The sequence below is a fragment of the Manihot esculenta genome, chromosome 8 (genome assembly GCF_001659605.2).
Source record: "Manihot esculenta cultivar AM560-2 chromosome 8, M.esculenta_v8, whole genome shotgun sequence".
In the NCBI taxonomy this organism is placed as follows: Eukaryota; Viridiplantae; Streptophyta; class Magnoliopsida; order Malpighiales; family Euphorbiaceae; genus Manihot; species Manihot esculenta.
The window spans coordinates 1116506-1131244 of NC_035168.2; the positions used below are offsets into that span (position 1 = coordinate 1116506).

The 14739-nt window shown below is 32.9% G+C and overlaps 2 protein-coding genes across 2 annotated transcripts; one reads left to right on the top strand and one right to left on the bottom strand.

The window, feature by feature from the left end:
- The first annotated feature begins 685 nt into the window (after positions 1-685).
- LOC110621303 lies at positions 686-2650 on the top strand. Its single transcript, XM_021765535.2, has one exon. It carries the CDS (start codon positions 894-896, stop codon positions 2319-2321), a length of 1428 nt encoding a protein of 475 aa, XP_021621227.1. The 5' UTR covers positions 686-893; the 3' UTR covers positions 2322-2650.
- A 5015-nt stretch (positions 2651-7665) lies between these two features.
- LOC110620759 (indole-3-acetic acid-induced protein ARG7) lies at positions 7666-8390 on the bottom strand. The gene has a single exon (XM_021764608.2). The coding sequence runs from the start codon at positions 8235-8237 to the stop codon at positions 7857-7859; it is 381 nt and encodes a 126-aa protein (XP_021620300.1). The 5' UTR covers positions 8238-8390; the 3' UTR covers positions 7666-7856.
- Positions 8391-14739: the final 6349 nt, after the last annotated feature.

Genomic DNA, 14739 nt, shown 5'->3' on the forward strand with positions numbered 1-14739 from the left:
TTAATATTTTATTAAAAAAATTAAACTGAACTAAATTCAATCGATTTTGTTTTCGATCATCAATTTTTATTTAATTTTAGTTGAGTTTATTTTAAAATTTTACTGTTTTATTAATTATAATTAAAATTGAAATTCTTAATTTTATAGGGCTAATTACAATAATACTGAATTTAAAAAAAATAGTATGTTCAAAAATCAAAATCTAACAGAAAAAATAAATAATCTTAACCGTGGTCAAAGTCGATATTTCAGTGAATTGAGGTCGTAGTATGAAATAATTTTAATTCAATATAATTTTAATATGATTTAAAGTAGTTTTACTTCTATTTTAATCTCAATTTGGTTTTAATTGGAAATTTTTAAAATTATAATAATATTAATATTTTGTGCATTTTCATACACAGATTCATAAAATAAAGGTTTATAAGAGAATATTTATTTAATTTTTACAATAAAATAATAAAGGAAATTCAAATAAATTTTTCTAAGTTGGAAAATTTTTTGTCAATTAGGCTGATTTTGATTTGAAATTGAAATGGAATTGACCATTTTAATCGATTTTAATTTTAATTTAAAAGGGGAAAAGCCTATAATTGGCCCCTTAAACAATAATTACGGTCTGATTTAGAAATAAGAATTATTCAATCAATATAAGTTTCGGTTTCCATTGATCAAAATTCATGGTTCAAACTGGACCATGGATTCCATCTCCCGATACCGTGAAGCTTGTTTGCATGCCATTCAAACGCGTGCTTAACACGGCAGCAACCGTCGCGTGAAGCCATCTCCACTCTCCTCTCCTCCGATATCATTTTGCACAAAATCAATAAAAAAGTAAAATACACTTCCAAATCGCAAGCAGAGAAGGAAAGCAAAATCAAATCAATTTCGCGATGACTGATCAACCCCGCCTCAGCATTAACAATCTACGGACGACGTCTCACCTCATCAAACAGGCCTCCGCCTCCTTCTCCGCCAATCTCTTCACCTTCCTCCTCCTCTCCTTCCTCCTTTTCTCCTTCCGTTCCCTCGTCGAGAATGGGACCCACGCCCTCACGTCCTTCATCGACCGTGACCCTTCCCTTAAATCTCTCCTCTCTCGACTTGACCTTGCCGGCCACCACCTTCATCCTCAACACCGCATTCACCGCCTCCCTCCTCGCCGCCACCGCCGCCCCTTCCTCCATCTTACTCGCGTGGGAACCCTAGATGATGACTTCTTCTCCGGTGACGACGATACCGATCGTTCCCTCTTTGGTCCTAACCGTAAGCTTCCTCCTAATGGCAGCTCTGTAATTCTTTACAATTTCGACCGGGAGTCGGGATTTTCCGAATTTGTCGTCGATAACGGGATCAAGATTTCGGAAACTGTTCATTCTGGCATTCAATTCAAGGTAGATAGTCTACCTATGGATGGTAGCGATAGAGAAGGCACCGATTATGGTGATAATGAAAAGGAAGAGGAAGAGGAAGAAGAAAAGGAAAATGGATCACTGGGTTTAGAAAAGGGCGGAGATTTGGACCGGATAGTGGATTTGCAATTCTTTATTAAGGGATTGGAGCTGGGCCGACGGGACGCGGCTGCCTTGTTCTTTCTAGTAAGTTTCTTATCCGCAGCTTATGGGTGGGTGATTCTTGGGTTTACTGCTTTATATTCGTGGATATTGGGCATCGTTTTTGTTGCTGTGGTTAGTGATTTGTTGGGGAGGTTTAATTCATTCGTTGCTGTTGTTTGGGATGGGTCTCGATTGGGACTGAAACGACTCACTGGGTTTATCCTCATGAGATGGGCGGTTAGGGATGCTTTAACTCAGCTTATCGGATTGTGGTATTTTGGTGAAGTTGAGGATCAATATTCGTTTTTTAAGCTATTTGTAAGGTTGAAATTGATGCCATTTTCCATTATGTCTCCATGGATTCGAGGGTTTGAAAAAGAAATTTCAGGGTTTTTGTTTACTTGGTTTTTGTTGGATGCATTTGTGGCGTTTATATTTGCAGTGGATGCATGGGTTACCATTGTGGATTCAAGGAGGACCGGGAGAGAGATTGTTAAGGAAGGTTGTTATTTGATATCAACCATGTTTAACCAGGCTATCCAAATAAAGTCTATGGAAACAATACTTTGCGGGTCTGTAGCAAGATGGCTCTTAACTCGGGTTTTTGGGAAGTTTCTTGCTGCAGTTTTTCAGTCAACCCTGGAGGTTTACTTTATGGTAGCTTGGTTGATATTTTACTTTGCTGCAAGGTGTAAGGAAGCTCATTCAGAAGGGAGGAGGTTTGGGAGGAGAGAACTGGAGGGATTGATTGATGGTCTTAGATGATAATAGCAGGTGATGAGAAATGATATTTTCCACTTGCAGGCGGCATCAACTGTAGCGCTAAAATAGCGTGTGCGGTGATCTTCAGTGCTTTATGTGTTCCTGTTTTTTGCAGCCCCAGTCTGTCAACACTGCCATTGGTAGGTGTAGTCACCAGCGATATGTTGTATGTACTTTATCACGAGGCAATATACTTCTTGTGTATATTTTCCATGGGAATGCTTTCACGTGTATATTTTCATCCAATCATTGTTCTAAGTCCTTTGCAATGCCCATTCTGTTATTGACCAATGATAATGATATAGATTGAGAAAGGTATTGATTTACATCCATCTAAGCTTTATGCTATTTCATTTCTGAATTTGAGATTGTATCTTGCTTATCTTTTTACTCAACTAACCACTCATGGTGTAGTTTAGTTTCATTTTGCATTTTCTTAGGCAAGCATCGAAGGACTAAAATAACACTGTTGTGTTACTCTAGAGGTTATTTTAATGACTAAATCAGAAACAAGTGAAGAGAGGCTTTATGAGTTACATTACACCAAGATTATGATTGTATTGTTTGAGGTATTTTATTGAATCTTGGGAAAAAGAAATTTTGGCAAAGGCATAAACTTGCTTTTATTAATGAACTAGGATAATGATAAATTGAAGGTGAAGGTGAAAAGATAGATTTACTTGCCGAGCTCATAGCATATTAGGGATGGAATTAATGCATCAGTTTCATTAACTGGGCATGCAATTTCAGCGTTTATTTTTAAAAAGAAATTCTTACATCAGTGCCTGAAGTGAGTGGAGTAGGAAATATAGTTTCGTAGGAGAGTTGTGTGCCCGTGCCAGGAAAGGTAAAAGATCTAGAGGAGCGATTCAGTTATTTCCTTGTGACTTATGCTTGAGACTTGCTAGGATAATATTATATATTTTGGTGAAATATATGAGAACAGAGTCAATAATATTTATTTAGTTCCTTAGATCTAAGAAAAGCTGATGCAGTGGGTGAAAAGGATTTCGGAAATTCATTTCTGATGACAATTATTTATGGCAGCTGTCAGTATTGCTGGTGCAGTGGGTGCAAAAGTTTACAGAATGTCATTCTGGTAACAAATCTTAATATTGCTGCCAGTATTCTATTATTTAGATTGAGAGAGGTACTGCAGGTGATGAGCTTGTTTGCACAGGGTGTTTTGTTGAGGCCACATTATTTTCTCCGAGTTTTCCACTGGGTATGCAAACTTCAGACTTAAGGGTATGGTGCACAAGATTTGAACAAATGTTGAATCGGGTAAATCTATTATTATTGGATCCTGCCTGCTACATGGAATGGCGCTGGAAGATGTTTTGCTGTCCAGTTTCTCTAGCCCTTTTTATGGTTGGAAAATGGGAAGTCTAAAGATTTCTTATTATGGTTTCCCGTGCAGTGTGCACCACTTCCCCCCTTTTCTGTGTCTTCCTCAGCATTAATATCTGGGTGTGGGTGGGTACCAGGTTTTGAAATTCACACACAATATGATAAAGCGAGAATGTTCCACATGCACAGAAATGTAAATGGTGTTGTAGATCTACGAACGTCTTTGAAAAACTTGAATATTGAGGCCATGATAAAAATGCATAAGATAATGCACCAAGTTGGCATGCGATACTCTCTGAGCTCAAGCGCAAGCTCAATAGCATGGGTGACTAGGCCTACCATATCTTGTTGACACAACATGACTGTTGAAGTCTTATTGTAGAACGGTATGAGAATCTGTTTCCAGTTATGGTGTATGTGCTAGTATATAGCAGGAATTTACTTTCTGAGATTGGGGAAAGAACAATTTAATTGATAGATGGGATCTTACTGGCATTCATTCATGGGGCTATCATGAAGCGGAAAGTTGTCTTTAAAGAAGTTACAGCAGATCTTTGGCCTTCCTGACCAATTTAATGTCCTGGGATGAACAAAAAGTCTTATCAACATGAATTTATCTACTATTGTGAGGTTGTTCTATCAATCAGCTGGCTGAGTGATCTGTGATCAGTGTATTTTTGTATCCAACATGGCTATTCTGTGACTTGCCATGTTGGAGGGTTGAACGGATCCTTAGTGAAGCCTGTCTTTAAATGCTCGTGTGCTACTTCATAGAAGTTATAAGCATCTTCAACTTTTTTGTCATTTGTCATAATTGCACTAATTAGATATTCACAAACCATAGGTATTCAGAAACCATCAATCACATTTGAAGTTAGTTCTTCACTACAAGGGATATAAAAATATTGTGGTTGATTGGCAGGAGAAATTTATAGCATCTAGACATTGTTTTATGATTGATTTGGATGAGGTCACCCGAACCCATGACTGCAATTCTGTTAATGCAAGGTTTTTTTTCTTCTTTTCCCTATTGCCTGCCTTGCCTTTCTCACCAAACATTTATGCTTGTTTCTCAGAGTACCTAGTAGTCAGGTGGCTTCTGCGAACTGTTGAACGTGGGTTGTGTTTTCTGGACTAGGAATGATATGTGTGTCCCTTTTATTCCAGTAAACCTTTTAGGACTTTCTCCATATCGAGATAAGGTTTGAGATTTCCATGGCCAGGAAACTGGCTCTAAGCTGCTGGATAGTATCCTTCAAATGGAGGCATTTGGGCACTTGGCAACTGTTTTCACTATTTGCTGCTGGGAGTTAAAACATTACTTTCAGAATAGGGATATTTTGCTAACACTAGCATGGGATGAAAAGTTTGATTATGGATGGTCCTATCAGAAAACATTATTCTCTGTACCATCAGATTCATTCTCTTTATACAGCAAACAGATTGGTAGGATGACCATGGGACAGACTTCCAGTTTGTCCAGACTTTACAATTGGGAGGGACTTCTACTTTCTGATGATGTTCCTCCTATTCATTTTCCATGAGAAGCTAGGGGGTGATGTTAGGGATTAGTTTTGCAGCTTATCATGTTAATACTGCCATATGTTTTCGGCCCTTAAAGATGTTTATCTCCATCTTGGTTGTAGCCCTGTAGGGCAATGGCCATGGATTCTGGTCAGGTAGATATACTCACACGTCTTCTATTGAAAATCTTATTTATGTCGGATAACAGGTACAGTTTGGCGCATATGCAGTCACTGTAGTTTATGCTTTTCTAATGAGGCAATTGCCACAATAAAACAGGGTCGTCTAAAGATTTTACAGTTCGATAATGTCCATGATGAATTCTAATTATCTGTTGGATTTCCAAATACGTCGCGCAGCAGACGAAAGATGTGGGAATCTAACTAATGTCTAAATACCATTAGATTTTAAGAACTTGGAATTGCAACTAATAGAGGATGGATTGTTCTGATATTTGTCATTTTCTGGGTCTGATTGGAACTATATGTATGCTTGTGAACTGGGGATCAACTGGGAATCATAGCTTCTGAACTTTTAGCTAGTTGATTGGATGCAGACTGCTGGTTGCATCTACTTGTAGAATCAAGCCATCATTTCCTTCCTTTTTCAGTAGAGAGTAGGTCTTGTGATTAGTGCTTTGGCCGGCTTTTTCCATTTTATGGGTTGATATGCAATGTCTGAGAATCATGAAGCCTAGTGCCCGACCTTTTCCCATACTTGAGGAGATATTGTTTCCCTTGAAGGCCCATAGTTGAAGGAACATTTGGAAGTCACACTCGTGGGCTGCAACACCTGCACTGCTGCCCTTATAACCTTTTGTTTTTAAAAAAAGACACATCATTAGCATTGTATGATGTCCACCGAGCCCTTTCTTTTTCCTTTTTCATAAATGAAGAGCCTGCGTAAAGCCAATGCCTGCGTGATTCTGTTTTTTGCAGCCGCAGTTTCTGCCGCAATCAATTTAAGGGTTAATATGGTAAAAAATAAAATAAATTACACAATTAACATATTCATTTTTAAAATTCAACCATCAAATTGTTTTGTAATCGGTCCATCTAAATGAAAGGTCTTTTCATTTTAGTTAATAGATCAAACAGAGAATAAATATTTTAAATATTTAAAATACATTCATAGATACTTAAATTCTTATTAATGTGAATAAAATATTTTATATTGTATAAACTATAATTCAGTCCTTGAATGGACTGAATTTTAGTATAATTAATAGATTACTCCTTGTATTTTTAAATTTAAATTCTTAAATCTCTTTATATTTAGTACATCTAAAATTACAGTATTTTCATCTATTATAGACATTAGTTTAAAACTAATAAGTAGTCAAACTTCTGAAAATAAAATTTCTTCTTAAAACACTTTTTGTAAAAATCTACCATCCATTTAAAAGTTATTTGGTACCACTTAAAAATGACTAAATTGTAAATATTTTCTATAAGTTTTGAAATTATTAAGTATTAAAATATTTTAATAAATAAAAATTGAATAATAAAAAGTGTTAAATTCAGTTAAATATGATAATTTGGATGTAAGTTAACGGAGAATTAAGTGTTATTTCAAATGAAAAATAAAGAATTAAAATATTTAAATTTTAATAGATAATGAAAAATAAATGAAATCTAACTTTTTAATATTTTTAATTTAAAAAGGGATAATAAAGATATTTTCATGCTTTTAATTCTAAGAAATGGATGAAAAGATTAGAATTTAAATGGATGAGAGATTTAAATATTTGATTTTAAAAATATAGGAATCAATTTATAAATTATGGTAAAATTTAAAGATTAATGTGTAATTTATTTATTTAAAAGAATAATAAATATGTTTTTAATTTTTAATGATAAAAATAGATTGAACAGCTTTGCATTTAGACGATAAATGTTAAAATATAAAAATATAAAAATTGATTTAATTATGTTAAAACTTAAAAAGTAATTTAATTAAAAAATAAAAAGGAAAAAAGGGTGAATATATAAGTGAAGTGAATTTTAAGGGAGGTAAATAAAGTAGCAAGGAAAATAATGACTTGGTATATTCTCTTTAATTTGAGCAGAAAATAGAGAGATGAGAGAAAAATTATACTATTTAAATGAAATCATAATTGTGCTCATATATAATCAAATTGGTATTCATAAAAGGATGTAACATTTTATTTCCTCTCATATATCAAGCTTTCCAAAGAAGAGAAAATAAAATTATTTTCACTTCTATTTTTTTTTTATTTCTTTTCATCCAAACAAGGCAATATAAAATATGTAAAGAATTCTTTCTCTTATTTTCTATTTAGCATACAACATAGAATTAATAACTAGAACTCAAAGGAGAAAGAACCTTTATCCAAGGTACTTTGTCTCCTGCCATTGAAATTCTGCCAATGGGATAAGATCTAATTTAAAATATATTTAAATCGTATTGATTGAAAAATAGTATTTTTCAGAAAAATATTTTTTTGGCTCCCTCAATGCCAAACACACAGAGCAGAACACAAATTTTACCATTATCAAACGGAATTACAATTGTGATCTAGCAGATAAATCTTTAGGTTACAGTTACTACAAATAGTATACAGCATATAATTAATGGGTTATGCTTAGCGTTAGCTTAAGCCTCAAGCAACAAGAATTAATCAGAGCTCAATTAAATGAATTTTCAGAGACACAGGCAGGTTCTTGAACCCTGTGGAGAGCTAGCACATCGAACAACGTCAAGGAAAATGCTTTCTTCACAGGGAATGCAGAGCTTGGAGTCAGCAGTGAAGTCGTATTCATCCTGAGCTTGATCCAGCAATGCCCTGAAGAGTGGATGGTCAAGTAAGCTAATTTTGATCACAAACCGTTTGTAATATTTCCCCACATAGACCACTAAATGACCCTTTGGGACATCTCTTGGTATTGACTTCCCTTCATGCGAGGAAGCCCACAAACCCCACTGGCAGCAGTGCTCGCATCCTGCACAAGGTATGACTCTACTCTCCATCTTACTCCACTTGTTAAAGCATGATTTTAGTAACTTCTTCTGCATATTCTTCATGTATATATACGTGTATCACACAGAGAGAGAGTGAGTGTTGTGGAAGTGAGAAGTGAGAAGGAAGAAGAAGAGGAGGAGGTGGGGGTAGTGGACTGGTGGTGGAGACAGTGAAAGGAAGGGTTTATATAGTGTAGAAACGGCCGCTCTTTTGGAGCTTAATATTAAATAGTTGACAAGACAGGGTAGCTGAGAGTATGAATCATAATAATACTCAGAGGTGTATATTTGAGAAGGAAAAAAAAAATTATACGTAGTTATATGTGATTGTCTGCCGTGCTATACTTTTCTTCCATTAAAGAAAAAAAAGAGAAACGGATTTTGATACGAAAGTGTACGAATTGGAACATGAATGATTGTATGATTATAAAGTGATATAAAAAGTATTACTGGTAAAATACCCACATAAGGAGCAAGCCCTTTGTGGGGTTTTCACTTGTAAGGATGGTGCTTGATCAGTGATCTTTCGAAGTTCTCGAAGTTAAGACCCCACAAGTTGAGAGAGTGGGAAAGATAAGATATGAATAAGTAGGGATGGGATAAGCTTCTTGGGCAAAGTGCGACGCCACTTACTATTGTTATATACACCAATGGGACATAGTAAAATATTTAAGTTTTTTGCTTCCAGAGAGATGTCATCTTTCTTTAGCTAAATTCACTTGTGTTCTTGTTTGGACTTAATTTTTTTATTCAACTACGGGTGTACTGTTCGCATCGGATTGCCCACTCAAATGAAAGTGCTCTGGGCAAATATTTGTTTAATCCGGTTAAATCTTTGACAGCTTTTAATACAATAGTAATGTGAACTTGACCTATTCTTTTATCATTTTCAGGTAAGGGTATTCTTACTGTGCTAGGAATGTGATTTTCTAGTTGAGTTTCGTAATCAACCAACTAATAATCAATTGAATAATTGAGCAATGTTGAGAATTATCAGCTCAGCTGGAAAGCACAATTAGTGACTGATATACTGCAACTGTTCTTCAGGAAACAAATGAGCTAAGCCACCACTAGCATTATTATACAAAACAATCACAAGTGCGTTCTGCCTTTAATCTAGTTGGATAAGTAAGCTTCATTTTCATAATTAATAATTGCCCTAAATGATGATGGTGAGTATTATTTGAAGATTTCAGCAGTTTCTGTACTTTCCGTACAACAGTCTTGGTTGACACAGTAGTAGCATAATCTTTGCACTGCATATGGATATGGGATGTGTTTTTGGTATCTCTGCAATCTGACCATGAATGCAGGAGATGGGGCTATGGCTTATAATGGGGAAGAAATCAAGAAAGAAAATACACACAAATCTTTGGTTGAAGAGCCAGAGACGAGGAAAAGTATGGAAATCCACATTTTGAATCTTACAAGAATCATTCCAACCCCAATGTAATCTCAACATTCAATGTTTATTTCTGACTCCATCTCCTTACCAACCAAATCCTAAGGGTCAAGGTTCTTTTATAGTTATGGCAGGTCATCTGTTATGTATTTTCTTTTTCTTATATCAAATTATCCTGTTTTTTGACTATTTTAAGTACTGGAAAGTCTACTCTTGTAAGCAATTCTCATGCTTGAATGCTTCTGTAGGTAGACCATTTATTTACTATTTGAATTCTGATGATCATTTTAAAAAATATTAAGAATTTTTACCTTTAGATCTCATATGCTCTTTGCATGATGAATTGATTTCTTTTTTCTCTCTCTCTCTTACCTGTAGATGGATTAATTTCCTTCCCTTATCAACAAGACAAGAAGAGACATGGATTGACATCCTCTCCTTGTGTCTGAAAAGGAAATGAGAAGGAATGAGAATGTGACATCTATGGAACTAGGAAGGTATCTTTTCTTTCCTTCTTTTAAAATATCAAGGACTTCAATTTCTTGAAACCTACTTCAGTGAATATATACAATTATTATACAGCATGCTCTGAGTTATATCTTCTAAATTTATACAAGTACAATTAAGTTCTAATTAATATATGGATCTTTTTTCAATAGTTATTCCATTTAAAACTAATTCTTTATTAACATCTAAAATTTATAAACTTAGCACATTTTCATGTAGAGACTTCTTTACATCGAATATGACCAAACCATTTTAATTGATCTTACATGCATTATCTATTAGATAAGGCCATTTTTAAGTTTATCCATTATTATAATACCATACATTTATTTTTCACATTCACACTTTTGTCACATCCAGTGGATATGTTATTATTATAAATGGTGAATTTCAATAGAATAAGATGAAATGAATGTCACTTTCACAGCCCACTTCCAATTTTCTACTGAATGAACTCACCCAAAAGCTTGCTTCCAATTTTCTACTGAATGAACTCACCCAAAAGCTTGTGTCTTTTAGTGTGGAAAAGACAAATGGAAATGAAAGCAAGAAAGGGGATTACATATTTCTCCATTTTCTTGGGTAGGTTGTAAGTGCTGAGGTAATTTTGTGCAGAGATGATGAAAAGCCAGCACATTGGTTCATCCCCTGAAGACAATTTTGCTGTACAGTGGTCGGCTCTAAAGGAAGAAGAGACCCTCTTTTGTACACATCATATGAATGAAAATGCCTACAGTTTTGCAGACATTGAGATGGATACAGCCTTTTGATAATTCTGAGTTGTCCATTTTCTATTCTGTCAGCTGTAGCTTTCCTTTAAGAGACTTGTTAGACTTGTGTGAACTCTCTTCAATTCCAGTCTTCTGAGCTTGTATGATTAATACAATGTGGCTCAAAGTTTTAAGATGAATTATGGGTTTGGATATCTCCTTGCAAATGGGTTGGATAGATACTGATCAAAGCTGGTTTTATTGCTTGACAAGATGGGTCACCGAGTCAAAAGAGGCTTAATGGATGAAGAATTTTAATTCAGGATATTAAATTCGTTTTTAAAACTATAATCTCTTAAATTCGAATGTCAATTAAACTTTAAAAAAAAAAAAAGCTTTTTAACAATTTACTACTTGAAAAAGTTGAAACAGAATAACATATATAGGTATTTTTCAAATATAATCATTAAATCACTTAAAAAATTTTATGTCAAATATGTATACGTAAATATACTGAATAATAGTTAAAGGTAAGATTTTTACATTAGATAAAATAAATATCCTCAAATTTTCTAAAAATAATAATAAAAAAACTCGTAACAACCTAAACTTTAAATATATTTTATACAAATCTGAGTATTACATTGTTTTCACAATTCTAAATAATAGGCGATGCGACTCTTTTAAACCATTTTTATACTAATTTGATCCTAAAAAGAAAACTTTTTTAGTGTAGAAAATATAAGGTTAGTTTCAATTTTAGAATTAGTATATTATGTATAATTATTATTATTATTAAGCTATTGAATATAAAATAGTGATTTTGAATAACAATTTGAGACCTGTTGATGGATGTCAGTGCATTTATACAGTTGATTTTAATTATATATTTTAAAATAATTTAAGTTTCTTGAAATATTTGTAAGATTTTTGGTAAAATTTGGAGAGATATATATATATATGGCGTTTACCTTGTGAACAAAGTTGACACTATTCAAAACAATTTCAGATGACAATCACAATAATTTTTATAAAAAAAAAAAAAAGTAATAAACCATATAGATTGAAGATACTTGATTCGATATCATTGGGAAATTAAAATTGGAGGTGATAGGTGTAGGGTAAGGGTGGTGGGGATGATAAGAAAAGGGATGTAGAGCACATGAAGCTGGGCCACTGGGAGACACCCAGAAGATGAACTGAGGATTGGGTAACTGTTCATACTCAACTTTTCTAAATTATGTGCAATATTACTCTAAGGTTTTGTGTCAAATTCTTCATGTTAGATGTGAAGCCATGTTATTCCATAATCCTTTGTAATTCAAAAAAGTCATTTTTATTGTAAAACTCCAACTTGGACTATGAGCCTTGTATATCAATGACCATAGAAGTTGAGTAGACCAAATTGAAGGAAAGAAGCAATAAGTGGCTTGAATTCATGGTCAATAGCCTCAATTTTCTATTTCTCTTCTCTCTCATGCCATTTCACGGCAAATTTGGATTTTATTAAAGCCTTAAAGCTGGACAAAGTGGAAGGGAGAATGGCCTTTACACAGTCATTGGTGGCAGAAGGGCCTAGAACCAAGGTGGTAGAGCTTTGAGTCTTTCAGTTAACAAATGAGACTTTTCTTAGATACTTAATTGCTCAAATCTTAGTTGATATTTTACTTAAAATATACTTTTTTTAATATGTAGATATTTACTGATTTATGTCTAGAAAGAGGGATTGATAGGTTCCATCATGCAATAGTAACACTTTCAATGATATTGCATTTATGTGATTTAATATAATATGGACTCAAAGCACAGTATAAATAGAATTTTAAAACACAAAAATAAAAGATAAAAAAATCTCTAGTTCTTTATAGAATTTTAAAACACAAAAATAAAAGGCAAAAAAATCCCTAGCTCTAAGGAAAAGCCCGAAGATCAAAACCCCAAGCTAAATACCAAGGAGAAGAGGTTGTCACCTCACCTCTCTTCCAAAATCGCCTCTCCCATCGTCAAAAGAGATAAACTAAAGCCAGCTTCAGGGAGGTTAAAGCTCTTAATAGCCAAATACTTAATAAGCTTAGAAGCAGCTAGTCAGACTTCAAGATAGAATCACCACAGTAACCTTAAACTTTGCATTTTATACAAGGATTGAAAGATTGAATTCATTATTAGTTCTTATAGCTTTAAGGAGTCTGCGTGGTAGAGGAGACCAATCAACTAAAATTCTTGAGATATCCTCTCACAATAATCATGCATCTTTTTAAAAGGCCAAAGAACACAACCTTAATAAATTATTTTATAAGAGAAGAATTTAAATAAATTTTTATAAAATCATGTATAATTTTATTTTTTTTTAAATAAAATTTTTTAAAATTAAAATAATTATTTTTTTATTTTAAATAATTAATTTAATAAAAAAATTGATTGAATTGAATTTTTATAAAATTTTTATTTTAAACAGATGGTATAATTTTAAAATTGAGTCTTACGGTAAGAGTGAAGTGAGTAAGAAATTAGTGAAGTGGTATAATTTCAAACGGCGGTAATGCAAGTAGGTAGAGCAGCAGCAGCCATCCCCCAGCAGTCCCACAGGCCACCGAGTGCCACTCCGATTTGACAGGACTCTCTCTTCTCTGTCTGTGGAGGCGTTTGCACGTGCACTTCTCAGTTGTTATTAGCTGGCAACTCTGCTTGGATTTTAATATTATTGAGTTGAACCACCCTCCCCCATATCTTCCTGTAACTCCTTCCCATGCTTCCTCTTGGGAAGCAATGCCTCTGATTTTTGTGTCTTTTTTTCATATTTTATCTGATTTCAAGTTTCAACTCATGCTTTAGGTCATTTTTTCAATTTGGCTTCTTCTAAATATTTTCTTTGGCTTCCCATGTCTTCCTTTTCTTCAGCAAATCAATTATTCTTTTAGTATTTATAATTAAACATATTGACAGATGAACCATAGCTCTGTCACTCTTTCTTTTTTATAATTTTTATTTATTTTTTTAATTATTTTAAAATTATTATTCATCTTTTTATAAAATTAACTATTATAATCTTATTTAATTTTATCTTAAAAACTTTAAAAATCTCTCAAAATATCTCTTAATATTTCATAAAATTTAATGTTTTAAAATGGATATAAAAGTTTCAATTTTAAATCTCAATAAAAATTATTTATAATAATGGAAAAATATTGAATTAAATTTTGCATAGCAAGAAATATTGGATTTTAAGATTGCAGTATTTCATATTAGTTGATACATTTAGATAGTTAATAATGAAGTTTTTTTTTATTTTTCAATTGAAGTCCAATGTTGGTTTATAATGAAAGAGAAGAAACCGCATTTACATTATTTTGGATATTTTTTAAAAAATTCTTATGATTAAAATACCAAATTTAATACTAAATTTAACATTCTATAACCAACATAATTAAAGAACTATTTTTTTTTCTGGGTAACTTGAATAATAATTTAAAAATAAATAATATAATTTCATATGAAAAACAAAAAAATGTTGTTTAACTAATTATAATAAAAAGTCAAATTTATCTCGAAATTATATAATAAAATTAAAAAATTAAATAAAATCTATTACTTATAGAATTTAAGAGTATTGCATTCTCAACCCTATATTCTTTTTGTTTTATTTGACTTTATATAAATTTATTTAAATTTTTAATGATAATTTACGAGTAAGTTAAATTTTTTTTTAAAAAGTCCTTTTTGTTTTATTTGACTTTATATAAATTTATTTAATTTTTTAATGATGGTTTACGAGTAAGTTAATCTTTTTTTTAAAAAAAAAAAATCTGACTGCTGCCTGCGTGTGGATCAACTACCAACCATGAAGCATGAGTTAATACAATTACAATGTTTAAATAGGAGAGTACTTGACTTCTAGCTCTAAAAGACACAGAAATGTGGCCATACTGGACTACCACCTACCTGCAAT

Coding starts and splice junctions, on each gene's coding strand:
- LOC110621303 (XM_021765535.2), top strand. CDS start 894: ATGACTGATCAACCCCGCCTCAGCATTAACAATCTACGGACGACGTCT.
- LOC110620759 (XM_021764608.2), bottom strand. CDS start 8,237: ATGAAGAATATGCAGAAGAAGTTACTAAAATCATGCTTTAACAAGTGG.